At 44.7% G+C, this 24533-nt stretch overlaps 10 protein-coding genes across 10 annotated transcripts; 4 read left to right on the top strand and 6 right to left on the bottom strand.

The window, feature by feature from the left end:
- Positions 1-1988: 1988 nt before the first annotated feature.
- Positions 1989-5328, bottom strand: smc6 (Structural maintenance of chromosomes protein 6; the record flags this gene model as incomplete). Its single annotated transcript, XM_049255861.1, has 9 exons — positions 1989-2115; positions 2169-2828; positions 2893-3158; positions 3226-3322; positions 3380-3939; positions 3991-4218; positions 4272-4791; positions 4841-5205; positions 5269-5328. The coding sequence occupies 9 exons, from the start codon at positions 5326-5328 to the stop codon at positions 1989-1991; spliced, it is 2883 nt and encodes a 960-aa protein (XP_049105173.1).
- A 446-nt stretch (positions 5329-5774) lies between these two features.
- Positions 5775-6678, top strand: BUD23 (18S rRNA (guanine1575-N7)-methyltransferase; the record flags this gene model as incomplete). Its single annotated transcript, XM_049255860.1, has 2 exons — positions 5775-5797; positions 5853-6678. The coding sequence occupies 2 exons, from the start codon at positions 5775-5777 to the stop codon at positions 6676-6678; spliced, it is 849 nt and encodes a 282-aa protein (XP_049105172.1).
- Positions 6679-7753: 1075 nt separating this feature from the next.
- Positions 7754-12177, bottom strand: BEM3 (Rho GTPase activating protein; the record flags this gene model as incomplete). Its single annotated transcript, XM_049255859.1, has 2 exons — positions 7754-8367; positions 8439-12177. 2 exons carry the CDS (start codon positions 12175-12177, stop codon positions 7754-7756), a joined length of 4353 nt encoding a protein of 1450 aa, XP_049105171.1.
- A 561-nt stretch (positions 12178-12738) lies between these two features.
- MDM31 (Mitochondrial distribution and morphology protein 31, mitochondrial precursor) lies at positions 12739-14434 on the bottom strand (the record flags this gene model as incomplete). The annotated part of the gene is made up of 3 exons (XM_049255858.1): positions 12739-12870; positions 12937-14144; positions 14206-14434. 3 exons carry the CDS (start codon positions 14432-14434, stop codon positions 12739-12741), a joined length of 1569 nt encoding a protein of 522 aa, XP_049105170.1.
- An 848-nt stretch (positions 14435-15282) lies between these two features.
- Positions 15283-16271, top strand: PNO1 (pre-rRNA-processing protein pno1; the record flags this gene model as incomplete). The annotated part of the gene is made up of 3 exons (XM_049255857.1): positions 15283-15478; positions 15530-16158; positions 16215-16271. The coding sequence occupies 3 exons, from the start codon at positions 15283-15285 to the stop codon at positions 16269-16271; spliced, it is 882 nt and encodes a 293-aa protein (XP_049105169.1).
- A 234-nt stretch (positions 16272-16505) lies between these two features.
- PRE7 (Proteasome subunit beta type-6) lies at positions 16506-17321 on the bottom strand (the record flags this gene model as incomplete). Its single annotated transcript, XM_049255856.1, has 2 exons — positions 16506-17181; positions 17233-17321. 2 exons carry the CDS (start codon positions 17319-17321, stop codon positions 16506-16508), a joined length of 765 nt encoding a protein of 254 aa, XP_049105168.1.
- A 370-nt stretch (positions 17322-17691) lies between these two features.
- On the top strand, positions 17692-18462 carry LOZ57_006840 (uncharacterized protein; the record flags this gene model as incomplete). Its single annotated transcript, XM_049255855.1, has 2 exons — positions 17692-17740; positions 17912-18462. The coding sequence occupies 2 exons, from the start codon at positions 17692-17694 to the stop codon at positions 18460-18462; spliced, it is 600 nt and encodes a 199-aa protein (XP_049105167.1).
- Positions 18463-19091: 629 nt separating this feature from the next.
- PRE4 (Proteasome subunit beta type-7) lies at positions 19092-20036 on the top strand (the record flags this gene model as incomplete). Its single annotated transcript, XM_049255854.1, has 3 exons — positions 19092-19121; positions 19183-19330; positions 19429-20036. 3 exons carry the CDS (start codon positions 19092-19094, stop codon positions 20034-20036), a joined length of 786 nt encoding a protein of 261 aa, XP_049105166.1.
- A 168-nt stretch (positions 20037-20204) lies between these two features.
- Positions 20205-21201, bottom strand: LOZ57_006838 (uncharacterized protein; the record flags this gene model as incomplete). The annotated part of the gene is made up of 3 exons (XM_049255853.1): positions 20205-20337; positions 20397-21118; positions 21187-21201. 3 exons carry the CDS (start codon positions 21199-21201, stop codon positions 20205-20207), a joined length of 870 nt encoding a protein of 289 aa, XP_049105165.1.
- A 1914-nt stretch (positions 21202-23115) lies between these two features.
- LOZ57_006837 (uncharacterized protein) lies at positions 23116-23784 on the bottom strand (the record flags this gene model as incomplete). The annotated part of the gene is made up of 3 exons (XM_049255852.1): positions 23116-23403; positions 23473-23686; positions 23738-23784. 3 exons carry the CDS (start codon positions 23782-23784, stop codon positions 23116-23118), a joined length of 549 nt encoding a protein of 182 aa, XP_049105164.1.
- Between the last annotated feature and the right edge of the window lie 749 nt (positions 23785-24533).

Genomic DNA, 24533 nt, shown 5'->3' with positions numbered 1-24533 from the left:
TATAAACTCATTCATTTTCTATATCAATTCTCTGAAGAACTCATTTAAATGCAATCATCTACAACAATAACTACAGAAATCTGATTGACTCTAGATGAAGATGATGTTATAACAATGAAAGAAATTTAAGCATGACTTAATCTAACAACAGATAAAAAAAAAGAGATTTACAGAGAACATTGATTTATTTTAAATAACTTTATAAGATGCAAAGTACTACATCTTTCTAATCATTAACAGAAAGCTCATTCAGCTCCTCTGCACACACTAGAAGTAATAACTGAAGATTATTCATATTTAACTTAAATTAATGACACTAACATACTAGAACAGAATTAAAAGAACACTCTACAACTATAAAAGAATTTTATATTAGATGAAGAATAATATTTTCAGCATTAAATTAAAATATATGCATTAATGCAACTGATCATGTCTACTCTAACTTAAAAGAAGTTTCTTTATTCAATGACACATACTAAATTGATCAATAAAGTAGTTATTGAGAAGATGTTCTTCTTCTTCAACTTTCTCTATTATGATTATCAGTTCTAATCTGATATGCTGATATGTTCAGTACACATGCTTTCAGTGAGGGCACTGATTTTAAAAGATATTCCACAGCAACTGACATGGAATCATTACTGTACATAATACCAAAATAGTTAGCTACTTAGTCAGCACCTCAAGCTTACCCACAAAGCTAGAGGGAGATATGAAGAGCATCTTCTACTACACAACCAAAATCACACGGACATTCTGTAGCTTTATTAGACCAGGTAACAACTATCAAGTCCCAGTCCCATCCCAATTTCCCATTAGTGCATTAGGGATGGGATCCCAGTTGGGAAATCTCTGTCCCTGCAGTCAGCCTAATATACATACATTATTTTGAAAGTCTTCTAAAGTAATTACATTCAACTAATTTGATTATTGTTGATGTTGTATATAATACTGTATTCCTTTCATTACATGATCTAGCTGTGTATACTGTCTATAATTGAAGCCATAAAAGATTCAACTCAATCATAAGTCAATAAACTGATGGATTATAATGTACTTACAGAATGTGAAAGTGAATTAATATTTATTTATTACTCTAGAGGTCAAAGAATTATATTAGGTGGGTGGTATTTTCATTTGGGGGGTCAGCGCCTACTTTAGGGGGCGCGTGCCGCGATTACCAGTTAAAGCGCCTGGTGACCTCCGGTCTTAAACACCACTAAATGAGATGGTGCTCTGTCCTCTTTCTGGTTCCGCAAGCCTGCATTAATAAGTAAGCATGGTACCTCTTATGACCTCTATATCTTTCCAAATACGTACTCAATAACGCGAACGTCGGGCGCTACCCTTATCTCTGCCCTTGAACCAGGGGTAATCAGAATAAACTGTCGCCCCACAGATCGCCTTGCTGCCCCCATCTGCCATGAAAAAAAAAAAAAAAAAAAAAAAAAATTATTAACTAAGTCAATGAAAGGTATAGGCAGCGTTTTCGAATGACATACCAGCATATCAATAGTTATCTTGCGATTTACTGAATCCATGTAAACGTCGCTAGATATCAATTAGATATACGCCACGACGGGTCGCAAGAGGCGGTAGAGACGTTACAATTCATCCAAACAACGAATAGGTGATCCCATCGCTTCCCAGAGAGCCAGCAAAAGACATATTTGAGAAAAAGATTTCTCTCCGCCAGAGAGCGTCTTTGCACCTCGCCCAGCGGTATTTTTTGTGATATCAGGTTCGACCTAAACTTTTAGAAGGTTTTCTGGGCGAGATTGGGTCTTGAATAATACCTGAAGGTCGAGCAACTTCTTTTTGTGGTTTGTAAGGAGTTTTCCACGAAAACTTCTTTCACTCAACAGGTACATGAATTGCGACCTGGCCCTTGTGCAAATTAATGACTGAAAATTCAGCCATCTATCACGTCGATTTCTGATGGTGTTTTTGAACATCTAATTCAACGTTAATCTATCTGAGACGTATTAAAAAGATAAATATGAGCTTTCCTGAGCAAGGTCGCTGAAATCCGTAATTTGCGCCCTTGAGAATTCGTATTTTGCCTCAGCTTCCGCAGCAGCCGCAGCGATGTCCTCTCGAGACGCACCCATCCTATCGTTGGTTAGCGCTTCTATGGTATAAACAATAATAAAGGAGTCCCAGACTCAGTGTCATATCGTTGGAGGTCACGCTTCAGCTTCTGCAACTTCTCATCCAGGCTATTTGAAGTTTCCCCCTCATCAACCACAACACGCAGTGAGGAGATAATTTCTGCTTGCTCAGTAAACTTAATTACTCGAGAGGCGGCTTCGTTTTGTTTTTGTGTTATTTTCTTCATATTCTCATCTGCAGCGCCCACTTGAGCTAGAGCAACGTTCATTTCAGAAAGAACTCTTGTTTGCTCGTCTTCGGCCCTAGTTTTATTATTTCTGTATTTGAAGAGCTCATGTTCGGCGGATGCAATTTCGGCGTCCTTGGCAGCCAACTCCTTCTTCATCTTCTTCAGTTCTACCACCGCCGCATCGTGGGCGATAACACCGTCTTCATATGAAGCTGCAGCTATTCTTTTTTCCTCCTCTGACTCAGCTAAGCCGTGTTTCAGCCCATCAAGTCGACCATCTTCAACCCTCTCCTTCTCCATGGCATCCTTTAATTCTTCAACCAGATCATCCGCCTTTTGAGCCTCAATCTGCAGATCTCTTTGGCGTCTTTCATGCCTAGCAAATGCTTGTCTGCATTTCTCCAAATTAGATCGAGCATCTCTCTGCTCGTTCTCCAACACCCTCAGGTTATTTCTCAGTTCATTAATAGCGTCGCGTTGTATCCTACAGCCATCCAAATCAGCGCAACGCTAGAGTTTAGGCGCAAGAAGAAAAAAGGATTGACTACCTAATTTGGGAATCGATGTCCGTTTTCATTCTAGCCTGCCCGGCAAACGCGCCCAGGGGAGATTGAACCGGGTCTCCTGTACGTGTGAAACCTAAATGTACGCCCCGCCTCCTATCATTTTTATCAATGCAATAACAGCGTCTCACATTTTTTGGGGCCTTGTCACTATACATAATTTTGGAAGCCTCATCAACATCCTCAATAAGAAGCATTTGTTCTATACTATGGTTAATGACTAACTGTCGTCGGACAATATCAACATCAATCTATGAAGGAAGAAAAGTGAGTATTATTGCTATTATTCCTCTTTTTTCGAACTGGGACAAGTTTCACCTTCAGCACTCTCAACGCAGTGTCAAAGCTGGCATCGGGCTCATATGGAGACGTGTCTAGAGTACCATTTTCATTCCCGATAAAAATCGGGCAGACGCTGCCGATATGTTTTAGTCGCAATAGCTAAAAAGAAACCTCTGACAGCTACACTTACCAATCAACTCGCCGCATGATACTTGACAGTTTATTCAAGTCATTTTTGCTTGTCACAACAAACCCATTCAAGGCGTTTCCAAAAGACTTTTCTAGCACGGAAGACCACTGGGGTTTAAGAAGTGTGATGTAACTCCCTACAGGGCCGATTGGCTGTCGATTGAAGGTAGAGTCCTCTTGAACCACCTTGATTAACCTTGTCATTCCCGCGGGAAAGGCACCCTCCTGGTGTTGACGGCCTCTTTCCATGCTGCGGAGATGCTGGTCCGCTTCATCAATATCTTTCCTTTGTTTTGGAATAGGTAAACCCGCACGCTTCATTAGGTTTTCTGCTGTTGCTATTTCGGATTGCAGCCGAGCAGTAGCATCCTTATGATCTTTGTGACGCCGCCACATTTCCTTTGCCGCAGCTTCCTTCTCCTCTATCTCGTTGAGTTTTCCCATATTGACACCTCCATGTACGTCTTTCAATTTTTGCAACTCCTCTTCAATCTTTTTGCGTGTTTCTTGAATTCGATTGTCGGCGGCTTTAAGGTGATTGCGTACCTCGCGTTTTGTTGCCTGCATCACTTTTATTAGCACATCTCTATAGGATATTGATCAATTTTATACATGTAATTCCTGGCACTCGTTGAGCTTGGCGTCGTGCCTAGCTTGTACCTCCTTCTTGCTGTCAAGCACTCTCTCCAGCTCATTCTCTGCTCTTTGCAGTTGATTTGTAGCATCGAGACAGGCACCCTGGACTTCATCAAATAGGTGCTCGACGGTCTTTGCTGCAGCTTCGAGGTGGACAAGATTTTTATTAAGTTCCGTATGTTCTCGTCCCAAAGCATCCCGGATCTGAAACAAGTTTAGTTTGCTTAATCCTTAGATCGATATTTTACAGGGCTTACTTGTTCTTGTTCGTCCACCTGGGCCCATGCCATTTGGGCTCGTAGGTTTCTGATCCTGTTCCTAATCCCCTCGTGCCTATCGGACAAAGCTAAACGAGTTTTGGTCTTGGACTTTCTCTCTTCCAGTACTTTCAGCTCTTCATATTGAACACCTAGCTTTGACTCAAGACTATTAATAGACTCATCTATTAAATGGTAGTCCTGGTCTAACTGCTCTAATTGGACCCCCTTGACAAAAAATTTGTACTTTTCAGCCGGATTTGAAGTACTCAAAAATTGCCGAGCCATGTCTTGGGACAAGACATTCATGGGGTTATCCATCTGTAAGGCAAAGTAGTCTATTATTGAATCAAGATCACTTCTTTTTGTGGTCACTACTCGGCCAGATACATTTTTGATGCGGAATCCACTTGCTCCGCTTAGAGAGAAATGTCTCTCAACAATAATAGAGGGGCCGAATTCATGAGGCAAATAAGCACTGTCACCCTGATTCTTGATACGAACGATAATAGTTGCAGCACTGCAGATTTAAAAAAGTTATTAGAATTAGTCATTAATATTTTACTTACGGAGTGGCGTACTCATTCCCTTCTTTGATAAAATTCTTCAAGCTTTGGCCACGGTTCGTGGCAGAAGCTTTACCACCCAGGCAAAGGGCCAATGCAGTAAGTACGGCACTCTTCCCACTGCCGTTTTTACCCACAATGAAATTGATCAGAGGACCCAATTCCAATGACAGATGCTTGTGACACATAAAATTATAGCAATCAATACGCTCAATAATGCCATTTTCCACAGGTTGATTGTCTCCGAGCGTCTGGTACTTCTCGCGGATCATCTGTGTTGCATGGCGCTCAAAATCCGAATTTACATCACTCTCAAAATCCGAGGAGGACTGAATTGGCGAGCTGGGGGATAAACGCCGCCGCTTGCGCTGATAGCAAACGCACGAGTTAACAACGCAGCTCAAAATTGAAATAGAAGGGAGAACCCATACTTGTTCAAATTTTGATGGAAATGGTGGATTGAAGTCATGCGACCGCTTCTCGGGGGCCATAATATTATTCCACTATCGAGGTTGGTGAGATTGATAAAGTGGATCTCCTGGATGTTGGGAATGAGGTTATTATTGTGCATGTGTGAAGAACAGAAGTAATAGAACAAAAGTCTTTGGAAGTCCCCATCAAACGTTTCGAGACGTGTTCTATTAAGGTTTGTTAGTGTGAATTTAGGGTTGTGAACTAACACATTTAGGCACATTTAGGTACTATAGTTATCGCAAACAAATGATTTGCATCCAGATTATACAAAGAAGTGAATAAAAGCTCCAATCTCCCGGCCAGGCCTATGCTACCAGCTGACAATTACTACGCCTGTAATGAAATGCTTTTTTTTATCCTCATATGACCTTTCCAAGAAAAAACAAAGAAAAGGGGCATGCCATTAGTTTGATTTTTGCTTGGGTTTCTCTGACGTTCCCCAAATTCGTGCATCAGGGTGACCATGTCCCGACCAGAGCATCTATTGTGAGCCACCTCTCTTTTTTCTTGCGGAGAAGCGCTAATTGCCTCCTGTTAATAGGCCTCCAGATCTCTTCTACAATGATAGAGAATCCAGAAAGTATACTTCGTCTTCTCGGATACAAAATATCCAGTCAGAAATGACCCGTAGGGCTCTCGAACTCCTAGAGCTTCAATCCCCTTCATTAATCCTGGATATCGGCTGCGGGTCCGGCCTATCTGGTGAAATACTGTCGTCGGTTCCCTCCTCTGAAAGCGGCCCGCATATCTGGGTGGGAATGGACATTTCTCCCTGCATGCTTGATATTGCTCTTCAAAGGGAGGTTGAGGGTGACCTTTTTTTGGCGGATATGGGCCAAGGAGTTCCTTTTCGACCGGGTACCTTCGATGCTGCTATCAGTATCAGCGCCGTGCAGTGGCTATGTAACGCTGAGGCAACGGACGTTAACCCTGAAGGACGGCTACGGCTATTTTTCGACGGGCTATATGCCTCTTTACGTCGTGGAGCTCGTGCTGTATGTCAGTTTTATCCTAAAAATGATGCACAGCGAAATATGATCAGTGCAGCTGCGATAAAAGCCGGGTTTGGTGCCGGTATTTTAGAGGATGATCCTGGTACAAAGAATGGAAAGTTGTACTTGGTATTAACTGTTGGAGGTGGTGGACTACAGGGTGATATTACCGGTATCGTACAGGGAATGGATGACGTTGAAATCTTGGATGTAAGAACAAAGGCTGAAGGTTCAAAAAAAGGATCTAGAAACCCAGCAGATATCAAAGGAAGCAAGCCCTGGATATTGAGAAAGAAGGATCAAATGACAAGGAAAGGAAAAGTCATCAAGGCTAATTCGAAATATACCGGAAGGAAGAGGGGGCCAGTGTTCTGACATTGAGCATCGGGGTATACCGTTGAATCTCTTCATACGACTTTTCTGGCACTTGTGATTATTGGTACGGCCATGATACTTGAAGATGTCCCGATAATTATCCCAGAGGCTGATTTTGAAAGTTCGAATGCGTGGATGTGAAAAAAAATTGCTGTTAGAGCCACAATGTCTTGTTGTCGCTGGAGCCCAGGATGTACTATGCAACCATCAGGCTTGGGTATGTAATAAAATCTACATTCATTTAAGCTACATATATAGTCAGTGCCTTCCTGAAGATAGCTGCAAGGTTGGGACTCTGTCTAAAATGCCATTTCAATAGTCTTTAATACTCAATTGAATAAAGAGGTCACCAGGGCATTCTAGTATCAAAACAGTAAATATGCAAAAAATACATTCAATCATTTAGTCAAGTAACTATATGATAGATCGAATTATAAGAAAAAAGGTACTACCTGTAGTCAAGAACTGTCAAATTATATAGGTCAAAAGTAAATGTGGAAGTATGAATGCAACAGCACATCAAGCGCTGGGAGGAGACGGCAAAGACCACTCAGACTAGAAAATATGACAAAGGGGTAAGGTGATTGAATGCAAAAGGGGTATAAATACGTAGCCAACTGGAAGGGGTCAATGTATATTAAATATTCTGGGCAGGAAGTATTGTGGGAACACTACAGGCCCTAGTCCTGGCATAAGGGAGGGAATGAAAAATAAAACGAACTCAACTCAGATGAAACAAAAGGACATTATCAGGGTACAATTATGCATGATCAACCTAGGAGTATAAATTGCAGGAGTATGTGCATGAAGGTGGTTAATAAGGATGATTTAAGAGCATCATTGGATGTCCTGAAGTGGTATCATTGGGAACTCTTTGGAAAGCAGTGGGAAGTGTGCCGCATTTTGGAACATCCATCATCATAAGATAAAAGATCTGTAGTCTCAAAACCAAAAACAAAGAAAAATAAAAATAAGAAAAAAAAAATCTAAAAAAGGGGAAACGATTGGCAAAGGGATTTGGAATGCTTGGCCTCCCGCGTATAGCCATATCTGCAACTTTAGATGTGAATGATGTTTATTTCCCTATACCCATAAAAAGTAAAGAGCTCTCCCTGCGCTTATTTTTCGTTGTTGGGTTATTCGACGCCAGCATACCACTGGTAGACTGCACTTGGAGCGAACTTCCCGTTCCATCATGCCGCTGCTCAGGAATGGGAGGTGGATCATAGGAAGGTCGCATAGGAATCAGCCCAGTGTCATTGTCTGATTTGAACTGACGATACTTGAGTACATTTCCTTCAGTCCCATGGGATTCGAAGGAGTTTTGATGGTATGAAGGCGTAGGAAGGTTAGAAAACATTTGTTGTCTAGGGGACCGAATATCTTCGGGCGTGAGGTGATGGCTAATATTGACCGAAATTTCAACTGGTTGCGTGGTGTTCCCAGGGAGAAAATCTCCAAAAATCGCATCGAATTCCGTGAGGAACATGGAAAAAACCGGGGCGGGCATATTTAATGTCGGTGCAAAGACAATACCAACATTGCGAACTGTCATTTTATTCACATCCGCATTGTTGATAATGACTATCAAAAACTGGGATAAGGCTTTGAGAAGGTCCAGGTTGGGCCTGGGAAGTCTATGCACCAAAGCATGGAATGCAGCAATTTTTTGCCGTTTTTCGTCCAAATCTATCCATGATATATTAGTTAAAAAAAGAAAGAAAAAATAACGACGAAAATGCTTCGGAATTAAAACTTACCGAGAACACGAATAAAGTCTAAGTGAAGCTCTTTCGTAAGTACCGTTGTCGGCAACTCTCGGAGATACTGCTTAAAGAGAGAGGCAACCGCATGAACGTCGTAATACGAATCCCCCTCTGAGAAATCCAAGTCGCCTTCCGTGTTAAACCTCTCTTTTAAGGCTTTAATCACGACATTGGAGCCACTAAGTCGAAATATGCCTTCTTCTAACTCAGCATGTTGCGATCGTAGATAATCGAGGCACCGATAAACAACAGCAGGGAGTCCACAGTCAAAATCTCGAGGGCCACAAAACTCTACCGCATCGGCGAGAGGAAGCCCAAATACTGGTCTTATTGGCCCCTTTCGATCCAGAGGAAGATCGTAGGGAAAGCCAATAGAGTCACGTCTCGAGTTGTGACCAGTAAAGTCCATTCCCGCAGTACTGCGAAATCCCCAGATACTTCGTTTCTTCTCTTTCGTGGACGTGGCAGATGTCTTGTTACCCCAGGCGCCCGCGTCCTGAATTCTCATACCGTTGGTAGGGGCAGAAATGGTTTTATATGTAGGTGAAGAGTTCTCCGGATCAAATTGACGTGCAGAATAATCCGGTATGGAACTAAGAGGAGGAGGAGAGGCTTTTCCACCACTAGGACCGCGGATAGGGGCTTCAGCAGCGACAACATCATCGTAACTAAGTGCTTGAAGCACTTCTCCTCGTCCCAAATGGACGTTTTCTGAGCTTCCCTTCTTCGTTTGGACACGGGCCCTAGGAATGGCGCCAGAAGGGGACTTAGAAATATGGGAGTGGGATCCTTGATATTCATCGTCTGGATCTCGAGCTTCAACGTAACAGAGCAGTGTCTCAACCCACGCATCTCTTTCCGCATCGCTCTCTGCACATAGAACATGACGAACTAATGCGGAAGAATCTCTCTTTTTTGGTTCTAGAACCAAAAATGCATGTCGATATTGATTCTCTGGGTCATCTTCTACCTGAGAAGGAGGTTGGTTTTTGCCAGAAGGGGATTGTTTGCCAATCTGCGCATTTTGGATTTTTATGGTACCGAGATGAGGTCCACCAGGAGATTCGTAGTACTTCAACTCAGGCCCATCGAGAACAAAATAACGCGACTTCCACCCGCCGAAATTTTTTCCTCGTTTCGTTAAATAGCCTTCCTTTCTTGGTTTACCATCAGGCCCAAACGAAATCGGGGGTTTGCCATTCCCTGGCCCGTGCAATAAATTGGATTCGTCGTCACGGGGCTCAATAGCATCAGTGCTGAGAAACTGGCATACTACCAGTGCCGCATCTTCATCCATTGGCTGGGTAAGCAAGGCTTTGAAGTAGGTATTTAAAGCAGCTCTACGGGCGTCAACTTTCGCGGGAGAGTGACCACTGAAAATTGACCGTTCGGGCAAGCTTCCGGAAAAGCCTGAAAACTGTTTCACTTGCTGGTCAAAATGCGGTAAAGATAGGATCGCCTTTTCGACGCGCCAGAGCTCAATACCGTTTGTTCGGGAACAGACACTTAACGTAAAAACTGGTTCTTCTTCCACAGGTTTCAAAGCTAAGTAACTACTTCGCGATGGGCGTAGCCTGGATGATGAAACCTTCACATCAATCAAAGGTAGCGAGTTGGGTGGAAGAAGCAGATCTGGATATTGGGAAGAGACCATGCCACGATATATGGTATGAGGCGTCTCGCGAGTAGAAACGGGGCTGTCTTTCTCGACTGTTAGTTTGTAGACTGGAATGTCGTTGGTGATCTCCAAATCAGTGGCAAAAGTCGACTGTATTTCTTCAACCTTATCGTTTTGGGTAGTGAGGTGGGCACCGGTTGGGTTAAGTATATTCTGAAACTGGCCTGGGTTCATCTGGGGTGAAAGGGGTGGGGACATCAGCGTTCCGCCGTCTTTAGGAAAGCGTGGTATTGGTGACCCTATTGGGCGATCCTCTGGTCTGGGACTTTGGGGTAGTCCTGGACTCAAGGGCGAAGCAACTCGCGATCTATCAGAGCCGCTGGCGTCACTGGCTCCGGGTTGCAAAACAGAGGATAATTGGGCGGGGGGAGGGGAGTTGACGGCAACTAGCCTAGGAGATGGTGAGCTCGAGACCCCAGAGCGCGGGCTTGACGGGAGGCCAACACCAAGGAATGCCTGGGCTTGTTCTTTCTGGACACTCTCCGGGGGCTCGAAATGTTTGACTTTCTTCTTATTAGACCGGCTGCGGGCCTCCTGTTCTTTGGTTATTATGGCATCCCGTAGCCAGTCATCCTCTTCCCTGGTTCTTCTCCTGCCACGTTCCAAATTTGATATTTCACTATGGCCCGGGTTCTCGTCATATTCGGAATCAGAGTCTTTTCTGTTATCTAGAATAACAGGTAGCTTAACTTTCTGCGCTTCGTCTAGTCGTAGGGGCGCTGGAGGCGGCTTTCTCGACGGAGGGGGGACTTTTGTTCCTTTGCTAGGGAGTTTAGAGCCACTGGGGGCTGGAAGAATATCTCCCTTGGTTAAGGTGGCGGTTTTTTGACTTGTATCTGAGGTAACGCTAGGGTGATCAACTCCATCGTCATCGCGACCACTTTTCCTATTTTCTATAAGTTCGGGGCTTGAGGGGGAATCGATTGTAGGAGAGGAGCCATCATTGGTCACACCCGTCTGGATTTTTGAGTCTGTGTCGGCTGCTTGTAGCAAGCTCATGGGGGTTGGGCATGCTTCGGGAGCGGTACCACTAGTGCCTCCTACACGAAGTGGCATTCGGAGAGCAGTCTCATGGTGTTGGGTAGAATCTCCAGTCTCGGAGATTCCGTTGTCTTGGCTGTCATTGTTCTGCGGGTGCGTAGAAGGAAGAGGTGGTGGGGTGTTCTGGTACTCTCTCAGCCTTTTTTTGTATTTCTCTTTTTCCTTTACTGCCCTCTCGAGATCCTTGTTCAAAGCCAAGAGCATTGTCCGTTGTTTATCCACTAATTTCCAAAGCTGTGCATTCTGGGATGCCGCATGCTGCTTCTCCTTCAGCAAATGTATAATCACAGCTTCCGGCGACCCGGCTGCTGAGATCAGATTTGCAATATCCGCAGGGGTTACATTTGCATCCAGGGACGACTTATGTGAATGGGAAGTCGACGACAGCGATGATATAGCAGAATCTATTGAGGAAGTTCGTGGAACCGACCTGTGACCCGTGCTCTCTGCCATGGCGGAGACATGAATAGGGTTTGGGGTGGAAGGTGTGTGCGAGCCGGAGGAGGATGCGAGGCTGGCGGTATGTTGGCTGGGGTGATGCAGCGCAGAGGCGGGTGACTCGACCAAAGGGCCAGCGGCCAGCGTAGAGGCGGACAAGATGGAGGACAAGCTGGGCGTGGGCGACGCGCAGTGGGCTCTGGCGGTCGGCGGCACGGGAAAGCCTGAAAGGGCGGTAGAATTGGGCGTGCGGCCGGAGCTCTTGACGGGCAAAGGAGGTGTGGCAGCGTGCCGCGATGGGCGTTGAGATGGCGTGGTGGGCTGGCGTGAACGAGTGTTGGACGAAGCTCCCGCTGGGCGTGGAGAGGCGCCGGCGATAGGGGCTAGGGCGTGCGAAATGAGCCGGGGTGTTAGGGTTGCAGCAGTCCCAGCAGCGACAGATGGATGGTCGGGCGGAGCACGGGCGGCGGGTCTGGGCTGGGAGATCGAGGAGGAAGGGCCGGGCGGGAGGTTCAGCGGGCGTGAGGGAGGAGATTGGCCTTCTGCATCAGCGACGTGCCGCCGTGGATGCGACATGGCTCCCTAGTCCAACCATGCAGGGGCAGCGTGTGCTGACGACGGACGGCGCTGGGGATGTTTTGGGGAGCGGGCAGTCAGGTGGCCGGGCCGGGCTGGGGCTGGGGCTGGGCAGGTGAGCAGCGGCGGCGGCCCAGGGGCGTGAGGAGGCGAAGGACCAAGCGGCCGGCCCCCCGTTCGGAAGCAGTGCTGGCGACTGGCGGCTCGCGTGCAACAAATGTTCTGCCTGGCCGTCACTGGTGGCATGAACCCGCGCCATCTTGTAACCAACCTGCGTCGGATGACGGCGTCAAGCTTCAGCGCCAAACACTCCGAGAAAGCGCCGAGGAGGGGCTTATACGAACAGGCGGAGACCACTCCAGCGTTAAAGCGCACCGTGCTTCGATGATTAACTAGTTCACTCGTCGATTCTCTCTAAAACCCAGAATGTACGCCAAATCCAGCCCTCCTCCGCAACCGACTCTCGAGGTAACTAGTGGTTAGCACCCCACAAAGAGGCCCATGGCCAAAAAACACAAACAAACGCCCGCCCGGTATCCAGCGCCATGCCCAATCGACGCCTCATGCAATGTTGCCTGCCATGCCCATGAAGATGGCCTGGGCCGCAAGTTGAAGCGACCATAAGCCGACTTTTTTCAGCCGCCGTTTCCGAGCTTGGTCGTCGACAACGTCTCGTGCAAAGGCTTCGTATGTCTAACAGCGCACCTGTGTTAGCAAATCTAAAGAGTCGGATGCATAGGTTGGGTTTGGTCCACTTGCCTCGGCAGATAGGTCATCCATCAGCCCGCTGTCAAATATCGTCCAGCTTCCATCAAAATCGCTTACCCGCTTCACCAGTCGGCACTGAACCGGGATGAATGTGCGTTTGGAATTGATATACCCCACAATCGGCCGAATCAGTGCATTGTTGATGTAAGAAAGATCTCGTGTAAACAGGGGCACCACAGCTCTTACGTTATTGAGATTGATTCTCAGGTCCGTGACGACGAACCGTTTATCATTTTGGCTTTCCGCTCCGTCCTTTAAATTCGCTGCTGTCCTCGATACTGACTCATAGCGATTGGAGGTCACTGTGGCTTCCAGACGGTCGTAGAAGTCCGCCATCACTTTCGCCAAACTCTCGTCGCTTTCGGCTGGAAACATAATGTCCGCGACAATATCGACGTTGCCTTCGTGGATCCAGGAAAACGGCCCTTGCACTCCACGATTGAGATGGTCGATGTTGAGTCCGTCGATGCGAATCCGACTGTGCTTCTTCCATGGGCTGGGTTTTCCATTCTCTTCGACCCCGTTATTTAGCTGCGCGCCAGTGTAGCTGTGTGTTTGTCGCGGATGTATTGTAAATAAAGAATTATCGAACGACCCCGACATTATGTTTGCAGATAGGAAGTCGTAGAAAAGCCATTGGCGTCTTAATTGAGGGAGATGGCAGGTAAAGATGCTGACTGGAAAGGGCCTGAAGTCACTGGGCTGGTAGACCGTGACCAGTACATCTTCCATTTTGAAGGAATCAATTTCAAAATCACCTGGATTGTGCTCGTGCCGATAGGATTTCGGGTCTATGTTTTCATCCAACCAAAATACATGGGTTCGATCAACCACCCCTCGTATTCCCTTGATTTCTACATCACCCAGAAGCCCCTTGCCGTTGAACCATTTCGTAAACGAAAGAGTGACGTTTACGGTATCAATAGTAACGTCAAATTGTGTATAGTTCGAGTCTTCGTCTTCGCCCATATCTTCTCGATGCTGCATCGATGGATTGAGGCTTCGAAGTGCAGCTGCAGCTGCAGTCTTTGGTGACCCCTTACTGACATTTCCAGTGCCTTGACCGGGCCGTCGAGACACGAACACATTTTTGAACGAAATAACACCATCTCTCCATTTGGGTACAATCGCAGATTCGAAGACCACTTTAACGCCAGAAGACTTTGTAAGATAATTTCCGACCCATCGAGCTAGACTTTCTACAGAAACATTGTTAGCTTCATATTCAGCAATTCGCTTTAAAAAAGACCGTGGGCTTACCCTGTGCTAGTACTGTATTTATCGCAAAAATTAGTAGAGAAAAAAATGTTGTAGTACCGAGGAAAATCCACACTACATGTCCCAAAAGGACCCAGGAAAAAAAAGCTCCAATTTCATCAATATTAAATGGTCGTACACTTCGTATGGAAAACCATTTGAAACGTATCTTGAGCCGAGACCAGAACCCAGTTGTTGCAGCCAAGAGCTCTTCCCTAGATGGGCTGCGCATATGGGGGAAGCGATCTATTATATATTTATGGTGTAAAGACCCATGCTCTTGAGTGTCTACTCTTGTGGGGTTTTCCAGTTCCGCTTGTACCCTTGAATTCTTTTTCTGCGCCAAAGAAATTTGTGGAATATGACCTTTGTCGGCAGGGTGAGGAGATTTTTGACAACATGTCGAGACGTGGAATTTCCGAATTGTGCTGCATACAGTGGCTATGCGAATCATCTTCCTACTCTCATATACCGAAATATTCCGCCTCGCCCCAGGTTCGAACGTTGTTTCGCGCCTAGGGTTGAAGAATAGCGTCGCTGCGCCAGCCGCGTTCTTTCGTAATAATTCATTGGGGTGAGGTTGCCAACAGAAATACTGAACGCATTTGAATCCAGGTAATATCCCGGGGAAAAGGGTTCTCACGGGAAAATATTGGTGTCGTAAAAGTGGGTTGGAAGGTCCTGTGACTGTGGACGAAGCTGTCGCCCCCCATATAGTACCCAGCCTGCGTCCTATATGGATGGACATATTTTTCGTGGCATCATGAAGCGGTCGGCTAAGTAGAGCCCATAAGTTGTGCAGAATAAAAAGAATAATGAACTGTAAGCCTCTATTAATAATGTTGTTAAAAAGCCTAATGCGTACTTCGTTATTGTGAGGAGCTTGGAAGTTTTATAGTGTACGGAGTACTCTACGGAGTATACGGAGTACTTACCAATTACCTATTAACTAACTAGAACTAGTTAGTTAAGTAGGTAGTTACCTGTTAGTTAACTTAGGTAGTTAGTTAACTAGGTAATTGGTTAACAAATGTTTGCAGTGTTTGCTTGGATTTCCCACATCCGAATCCCAAAGATAAGATGCGAGCACCGATAAAAGACTTCTGCTTCGAAATCGAGATCCAACTCCACTTTCATACAAAAGTTTTACTCCTTTCTGAATTTCGACAACCTGAAATATCTGCACTTGGTACAATAGCTATGCCGGCTCCGACCAGTCGACTACAGGTACCCAGTGACACCGAGTCTATTTCCGCACGGATTCAGTCAAACCAAAGTATGATCCTTGGGAAGATTATGCTTATACAATCACTAATACTTTTGATAGGCGAGGAAGATGTACTTATCGACTTTGCTGCTCCGCAACCTGATATAACAGCGGTATCAAAAGAGACGGATCTGGAAATGCATGTCGACGAAGAAGGAAGGCCACTATTCACCCCCATCACAGCCACGGACGGCTCGTATCGTGTTGAAAGTCGACGAGTTCCCGTTCCACCTCATCGAATGAGCCCACTCAAAGCCGCATGGCCGAAAATTTACCCTCCACTTGTTGAGCATCTGAAATTACAGGTGCGAATGAATATCAGGAGTAAAGCTGTTGAACTGCGGACATCAAAACATACTATCGACTCCGGTGCGTTGCAAAAAGGGGAAGACTTCATCAAAGCATTTACACTGGGATTTGATGTTGATGACGCGATCGCGCTTCTCAGACTCGATGACTTATATATTGAGACCTTTGAAATAAAGGATGTTAAGACCTTAAACGGCGAACATCTAAGCCGAGCCATTGGCCGTATAGCTGGGAAAGACGGAAAAACTAAATTCGCCATTGAGAATGCTAGTCGGACTAGAGTCGTCCTCGCAGACCAAAAGATTCACATCCTCGGAGGTTTCCGAAACATTCGCATTGCTAGAGAAGCTATTGTCAGTTTGATCTTGGGAAGCCCTCCGGTAAGTCTGTATAACACTATTTGGCTACCTTCGCAGCTAAAGAGCTTTATCACTAGGGCAAGGTCTACGGAAACTTACGAACCGTGGCATCACGAATGAAAGAGCGGTTTTAAGGAGTAACTAGCAATCGGGGCAAACAGAGCTTTTTTTTTTCGGCGTCTGGAGACCTTTGCAATAGAATTTTGGGAAATGAATTCTCATGGTATACGATTCACAAAAATCATTAGAGCAGCGCATGCGGCAAGGTAATACGTCACCCTGCTTAAAATGAAATCAATTGATTTAATATTGTGTTCAAATGAAACTTGTTTCAACAGCCAACATGAACCACCGCGACACATATAGGCCTAATCCTTTTTGAGAGGGCTGATAATTTCTTCTATGCCGTCCTTCGTGATAACCATCATTTGCAAGCCATCGCCAACTTCAATATGTCTCTCGACAGCACTCGTAAACGCGTCGCGAACTAGCTCTGAAGCAGCTTGTTTTGATAATGGCTCTGGTGTTTTTGCAACCATTTGGCCGTTGATATTGTCATATTGGTTTTTGAGATTCACCTGGTTATCCAAGAATGGCATGATTAAGCTGGAAGCAGCACCTGCGGCGCGGCAAAATTCTCTCTCGTAGGAACCGACAGGATCGTAGCTATAAAGAGCGCCTTTGCCATCTTCATCCAAACCGCCGAGGATAGCATGGACATAATAAGGGAAAAAGCGTTTTGAGTATAGAATGGTTGAAAGACGCTGTGCACAAGCCTTGACAGACATGCGTTTCCCGTGGTGATACTCATACATTTTAACAATGGCGTCGAGCCGCTCCTTCAAAGCTTGACCATCTGCTGAAAACCCAACGACAGACAACACTATATGGCCTCCTTCACCGGCCTCATCCGCGCCAATTTTGAACACTTTAGGGGCGAAGCGTGTGTTGATATTGTATCCAGAGACGGATCGGGTATCGCCAGCCAGGATTGTGAAGCTAGGGCCGGTGATTCCCAACGTAGAACCTCCGTTATCAGTATATCTGAAAGTTATTAGGAAAATACACAGTTACAGTACTGTCAATAAGACTTACGGATAGAAGCCATGCTGCTTATTAGATCCCCGAGAGAATGAGTAGCCAATAGTTTCTGAATAGGAGGGAGTTTCTAAGAGGGTGGTCATGGCGAATAGAAATTTAGATGACACAAAATCTGTTGGAAAGGAGCAGACAGCAGAGCCACGAGAATTTGACGTATGAAGTGAAGATGTAGTTATGCTGCTGAATGCTTTGGTGAAGCTAGATCCCTAGCTTGCTGATGCCTCATGTTCCTGCTTATATAATCGATAAATTAACAGATTATTATTACCTGTGAATTACGGAGCACCCCGTGTGAAAAGACAGTCTACACTTAATAAGGTGGTCGCCTTTTTCTTAGTTGTCCAACAACCCGTGCCTGCAACGTCACTCTTGGAGCCTCAAGCTTACGGAGTACAGAGTATAGAAAGTGTATACGTCTCAGTGTTGTGCTAAACCGGCTTAACAGAGTATACTATGCTAGGCTTAGCAGTGTATGAGAGTAGCAGTGAAAATGAAAATAACAGTACCACGCCCGCGGATAGAAAAGTAAGGCACTTTCCTTAAAATATTTGAAACCTGGCCTTACAAGCTTTTTAACCAGCCTCCAATACAATATATTCAACAGATAGAAGGCTAGCGGCTGCGATTCTTTGTGATAACTATTCATGCAACTAATTTTTAACTTTCAATATAGACCAGAAGCCCAAATTCGGCCAACCTGATACCATCGCTCGTACTGACCTCTGTGGTCCTCTTGTGGGCCCATTCCAGCCGTCTGAGCCGTTGACGTTGACCAAAGAAATCCCCAGCATATCACAGAAATCGCCCCTATCGTTGACTGACGGCTCATTGATTCGAGATATGACTCTACCCCCATACCCCAACTTAGATATACCGCCATCGCCGACTGGGTCCTCCTCACCCACCTCTAACGAAAAGTTCGCACACTTTCTGAGTCTGAAACTCAAGCGCATACATTTTAATGAGAAACTCGTCTCTTCAGCATCCTTGAAGAATCCAAGCCTTTTCTCAAGTTTACGGCGGCATGTAGGCCTTGAAGACCTAGCACAGTATGCGACCCCTCTTGAAATGGAAATATGGGATGTTGCTTCGCTTCCGCAATGGGGATATAAGGAAAACCTGCAGAAGAACCAGCAAGAAATTAGTCGCGGAATCGAAGAGGAAAACAAAATCTCAGTGGCCACTATTGATTTTGTCCAAGCTCTGAATACCCCGGCAATTTAACAGGTCGAAGCTCGAAGTGTGTAGGGGAATATTTACCGGACTTGATTCCAAGTAGGCTATACAGGTCTGGCTCTAATGCCTTTACTGGAATTCTCACATTTCAACCCGGCGCGCATGCTCGTCGTATGTGAAGCTTTCAAAAAGAGACCGAGGTATTCAAGGATTCCTACCCTTCTGTTCTTTGCGCCTCTTCATTTAGGCCAAGAGATAGAAGCGAAATCCGGGTTGCGTCTTGTCCTCACAGAGACATAAATACTCCAAAATACAACCTTAGACTAATAGTTTTAGTGTACTCGATACTCCGTACTTCTTACTCCATATTGTGTTCAAATTTGTAATTGGCTCAAAATAGACTGGATGCTGTGGTACTCTCTACACGCATGCAGATGGGGACTAATTGACAGGATTAGTGGCACCTTGATTCTTTCATTAAAACCAAGCTGAAGAAAGCAGTGCTTAAATTAACGTTAGTAAAAAATGAATGATAGGATTACATAATCTTATCAAGCTCAGAGCCAACGAACATAATGATGACAACTCCTGACTTTCAATAGCTCCATTTCCGCCTCAACAGGCCGCCCTACTGTGATCTTGAACTGGAAAGTGTAGAAGTTTGACCATTCGCAATCATGGACCACTATCCAGAAGCTTGGGGACGAGTTGAGTGCTTTCCGTTGAGCTATTGCTATTAGCTGTACTGACGAGGTGCATTCATAATAGCCTAGAAACGATGTTTACGGCTCTTATGACCATTCTCGTCTCCAGACTACAGGGTCCCTATCCCATACACAATCTCCAATAGTCACGGGAACCTCTGTTCTTGCGGTTAAGTTTAACGGTGGAGTTGTTATGGCTGCTGATAATCTTGGTTCGTTTCCCTATGAGAACTTCATACTTTTGGTTTATATCCATGGCATTATTGGGGCTTCTTGAGCATCAATGTTCTAACTATAACCTTAATCATAGCTTCCTATGGTTCCCTTGCCCGTTTTCAGGATGTGAAGCGCCTTCGCATTTTTGACAATACATCTGTCGTCGGTTTCGGTGGCGACGTCTCTGACATGCAATACATTGATCGTGTTTTAAATTCCCTTGATATTACAGAGAACTATGCTTCCTACGGTCAACATACCCTTACTGCCAAGAATCTACATACCTACCTCTCGAAATTGCTTTACAAACGTCGTTCAGAATTTAACCCTCTGTGGAACCATATTTTAGTGGCCGGCTTTGATCAAGAGGGCATACCGTTCTTGAGCTCGGCGGACTTACTAGGCACTACCTTTTCGGCCTCATCGTTGGCTACGGGTTTCGCTGCGCATCTGGCCATTCCGATTTTGCGAAGATTATTTCCTGAGGACATGCCAATAGAAAGCATTACAAAAGAGCAGGCTGTTAATGCGGTTAAGGAATGTATGAAAGTTCTTTACTATCGCGACGCAAGAAGTCTAGACAAATATTCCATCGTTGTCATTACGAAGGATGGTGTTGACTTGAAGGAGGATGAACATCTGGAAAAACAAAGCTGGGAATTTGCGAGTGGCATAAAGGGATATGGTGCCCAAGTCGAGTGATTAGTTCCAAGTAGTGGCCCCTAATGAATACTTTAAATCTGATCGTGACTCTTTAATTTCGCAAGATTGGTCCGAGCATGATTCACACGACTGTATTGGGTCTGAGCCTGAGAAATATGATCGGGGTACTACATAGATTGCTTCTTTCTTCGGATAGATCTAAATTCCTCATAGTTTGGTCTCGACTCGGTGGAAGACCACCTTATTGCTACAGGTCCCCACACCCTCCAACGTCACGTCGATCTGGTCCCCGTTCCTTAACCAGAGTTGAGGTTGCCTTCCCATTGCCACTCCTTCAGGTCTAATGACGGCTGTTAGTCAAAGTTGTTGTCATAAAATGCTGACCCGGGCGTCACCTACGTCCCAGTAAATATCAAGTCTCCAGGTAAAAGAGTCGTTCCTTGAGACAGGAATGAAATAATTTTGGCTACGTTAAAAATCATGTCCTTTGTGTTAGAATCCTGAACCAATTCGTTATTGAGCTTGGTGGAAATCCCCAGCACATTTGGATCCTTAATTAACTGTGTCGAAACAATTCCAGGGCCAAATGGGGCCCATCCATCAAACCCTTTACCAAGACCCCATTGACCTGCCCCGCGTTTAAGTTGCCATTCGCGATGGGAAACATCGTTGCCAACAGCGTATCCAAGAACATAATCAAGAGCTCGAGACTCAGGCACATTATATGCTTCCTTTCCAATCACAATTACCAGTTCACATTCATAGTCTAACCCTTCTATTTCCTGCGCAATAGCAGGGACAAGAATGTGATCCATAGGCCCTGCAGCAGCGGTTACGGGCTTGAAAAAGAGGACTGGGTATACTGGGATTGACATATTTGCTTCTTTGGCATGTTGAGCGTAATTCAGTCCGAGACAGCGGATTGTTCGCATATCCTTGAGAGCAAGGGGAGAGAGGAGCTTTCTCACGTCTACAACCCGCTCAGTTACTTGGTGACGCCCGAATATATTGCCTTTGATTACGCGGGCTTTCATGGTTTTGGCAAGGTCAGTAACGCCTACTGGAAGAACGGCATCACCATAGTATGTGCGTCCATCGCTTGCAACGAACCGCACGAGTCGCTGGATCGTGGTCAAAGATCAGCGCTGTACGATTATGGGCCGGGCGGGGCGATGGTTCGTAAACTTACAGAAAACGAGGCCATGATGAGAAAGGACGGTGATCTAATGGATAACAAATCCTGTGACATAGGTCGCTTTTGAGGAAAGGTAAGATCGCGCCTCCATTTCTAGTAAAGGAGGTAAATTAAATGTAGAAAACTGCTTTTATGGATGTCGACTCGGCCGGGACATCGGTAAGCTTGCCTCAGGCTTATGTAGTTACATACATAGTTATGTAGTTAACTAACTAACTAGTTAGTTACTCCGTACTCCTTGATTATTAATTGCTAAGTTCTCCATAGAAGCCGACGAATTCATCTCCTAAGTACGGAGTACTCCGTACAGATCATGCAGCTCATTCTTCGTAGCATCAGAGCTACTTACTTAGAGAGACAGGTCTAGGAATGAGTCAATCAGGTCTACAGCGCCAGGTTCTATCTCTATATCGGCAATGCCTCAGGGAAATTCGAGGAAAGCCTGTGGTAATGTACCCACCTGCTTCCCTAATTACCACTAGTTTCATGTAACTTATACATATCCAGCTACATAACTAACCACCGCCTTTCAGGGGTCGCATAATAATTTCAAACGCTACGCAAGGTGATATACCATTAAGCAAGATGCCTCGTTAATTTTGCAGAACACTGACAGCGTATCGCGCCAGGCATCAGTTTGATAAGAACCGAAATGTGAGCAAAAAAGACTTTATTACGATCGAGTACCTCTTGCGAAAAGGACAGAAACAAGTGGAGACATATAAGGCACCTGGAGCCCGGAATATTGTTGTAGGAAACGTCAATTGAGATTCTACTGGGTGGAAAAGATCTAAACGGAGAATAGAATGAATCGATGCCAATGGCGACATGATAATGTCACTGTGCAAAAAGATGTGCCATTCATGGCAGCAAAATACCTACAAATAGCCCAACATGGCTGTATCACTACCCTTGAATGAGCTCTAGGGCAAGGGAGCGCAAATTGGTAATTTTATTAAGATAATTCACTGTCTTCCTCCATATATACTTGCTTAGGGCAAGTCCTCGGACCTAAGCATAAATAATACCTTACCAGCCCATGACGCCGCCAATTGCGTGGATGAAAGGGCTACGTGAGCATGAGATGCTGAGCAACAAATAGCAATGATATAATCTCATGGGAAACATCTGTTGATAGTTGATTGCCAGTCGCTTGCGTTTGAATCCATTTTTAATCTTGTATGGAATTTTGCGACTGAGTACTCTTGACATGAGGGTATGAGTGTATTAATACACAGACCCGCGAGAAACAGAGACTCCGTACAGAGTACAGCACTACACAATACGCCTGTCCCTATGTACCATGGAAGAAAATTTGAGTGCTGCACATACATGCAAAACACAGATTGAGCACATCCTGGGCATACACTGGTAGTTCTAAAGTTCCTACAAATCAGGGAAAAGTCAGAAGGGCGACATGTGAATAGTGTATGAAGATATTTGACTACCACCTAGGCTCTAGATCAATACCCTTGACCCTGAAATTCCGAGCTTCTACGATAGAAAGCGAAACGTATGCTCCAATGTTGCGATCAGAAAAAGCTTGGGAACAAGAATAATATTTCTCGGAAAGTTTGGCAATACTGTTTATGCCTGTGATATACATAAGGTTGTAGCAATAGCCATAGACAGTTCTTCTACGTACATTAGTACAACAAGAACAATCGGGAATTAAACTGCTGGTCCTGGACCGTCTAGAACAGCTCACTTCATACTTAAGCATGACAGCGTCTCTGCATATGATCTGATATGTAACCAACCAGTTTTATATCTTCGATATAAGTCGGTTTTTAAAACCTCACAATGGCCGGTTTGATTCTGTCCGTAGAGCAGCTCCTACTTTTGACACACGAGGACAAGAATGGCTCGCAAGAATCATTCCGTGAACCCGAGTATGAAGTTTATAGTTCCCGTTCGAAAAATCTAGTCTTCATCTGATGAGGCTTCCATTGGAACATCACTTTCATCTTCTTCCATAAGGGCATCCCCATCACTCTCATCTTCCCTAAGCCGTTTAACGCCGTGCGGCACCTGCTGATTCGGTACAGATGAGCGTCGCGGTTCAGCCGCTAGTGCAGTTGATGGAGGAGCGTTGAATACAGTTCTTTGGAAATCGGTTGAAATACCAGGTAATTCGGTTGCGGTTGAAGGGGCATATGTGCCACGAAGTTTTGCAATAACATCCGAGCTTCCTTTAGCATAAACAATTTTCTGAACGCCGACTGTAAGTTTAAATAATCACCAACAACTCTAAATTTTATTTCTAAGACTATGGCTCACCATCTCTTTCCCGAAAAAGTCGAATCCCTGTAGGCCTCGCATTGCTTGTGTGCTGGCCTGGAGATCTCTGAAGACAACGTGAGCTTGACCTCTCATCTTTCCATTTTTCATAGCAACGACATCCAGAACTGTGCCATATGTGGAAAATAGAGTATAAAGGCTGAGCCTCAGGTCAGGTTTCTTCAATTTATCCGGGAGGTTCGAACAATATAGTCTGCATCTGGTTAACGTTCTGTTGGCGAATTCATTAAATGGGGTTTCTTACGTTTGATTTGGAACACCAAGGTTCATTACCGCTGGTTTTGTGGCCATATCGGAAGTACTGCCTATCATAATCCCATGATGACGGCGAATGGACAATTCGTCTACATTGTTGGTGACCTTCTGGCCAATGGATGAATCACGTGATTATATTACAGTACCATACCGGAATTCCAGATCTGTGGAATACTGTAATGTTATGCCGTTCGCAGGTCACCAGGTGTCTTAACTGGTAATTACTGGTTCCAAACACAGATGTTACCAGTTCACAATTGATATGATGTGGAATTGTGGATTGAACTATTCTCAGATGTTGTGAAGTGGCTCAACAGGTCTTGATCTTATATAATCAGATTAAGTTATCAGATATTACTAGAAGTATCAGAAGATCTTGAAAGAACTCAGAATGTAGTAACTGTAATAAAATGATCACTTATAAAGATGCTCAGTATGATGTTGTAAGATGATGAATAACTGTACTTTTCTATTATCTAATTACTACTAATAAAAATCAATAAGAAATTACATCAATAGTAATATAAATTACATTCATCTATTTTACTGCATCATCTCAATGTTATTGTCAGAAATATTCATTATTCTGTTGCTACTGATAAATGTCAGTGATAAATAATATTAATAATGATGTAAATTACATTCATCTATTTTATTATGTGAGCAAGTCAATGTGCAGTAGAAGCTCATACAACAAAAGCTTAGTTAGTAGAATATACTTACTGATAACTATATAAATATATATAAATATATAAGTATATAGTTATATATAAGGTTTTGGTGAA

Source organism: Ophidiomyces ophidiicola (assembly GCF_022830035.1).
Source record: "Ophidiomyces ophidiicola strain CBS 122913 chromosome Unknown scaffold_60, whole genome shotgun sequence".
Taxonomy (NCBI): Eukaryota; Fungi; Ascomycota; class Eurotiomycetes; order Onygenales; family Onygenaceae; genus Ophidiomyces; species Ophidiomyces ophidiicola.
The sequence above is the reverse complement of the archived record's forward strand: the minus strand, read 5'-3'. Positions and strand labels throughout refer to the sequence as shown.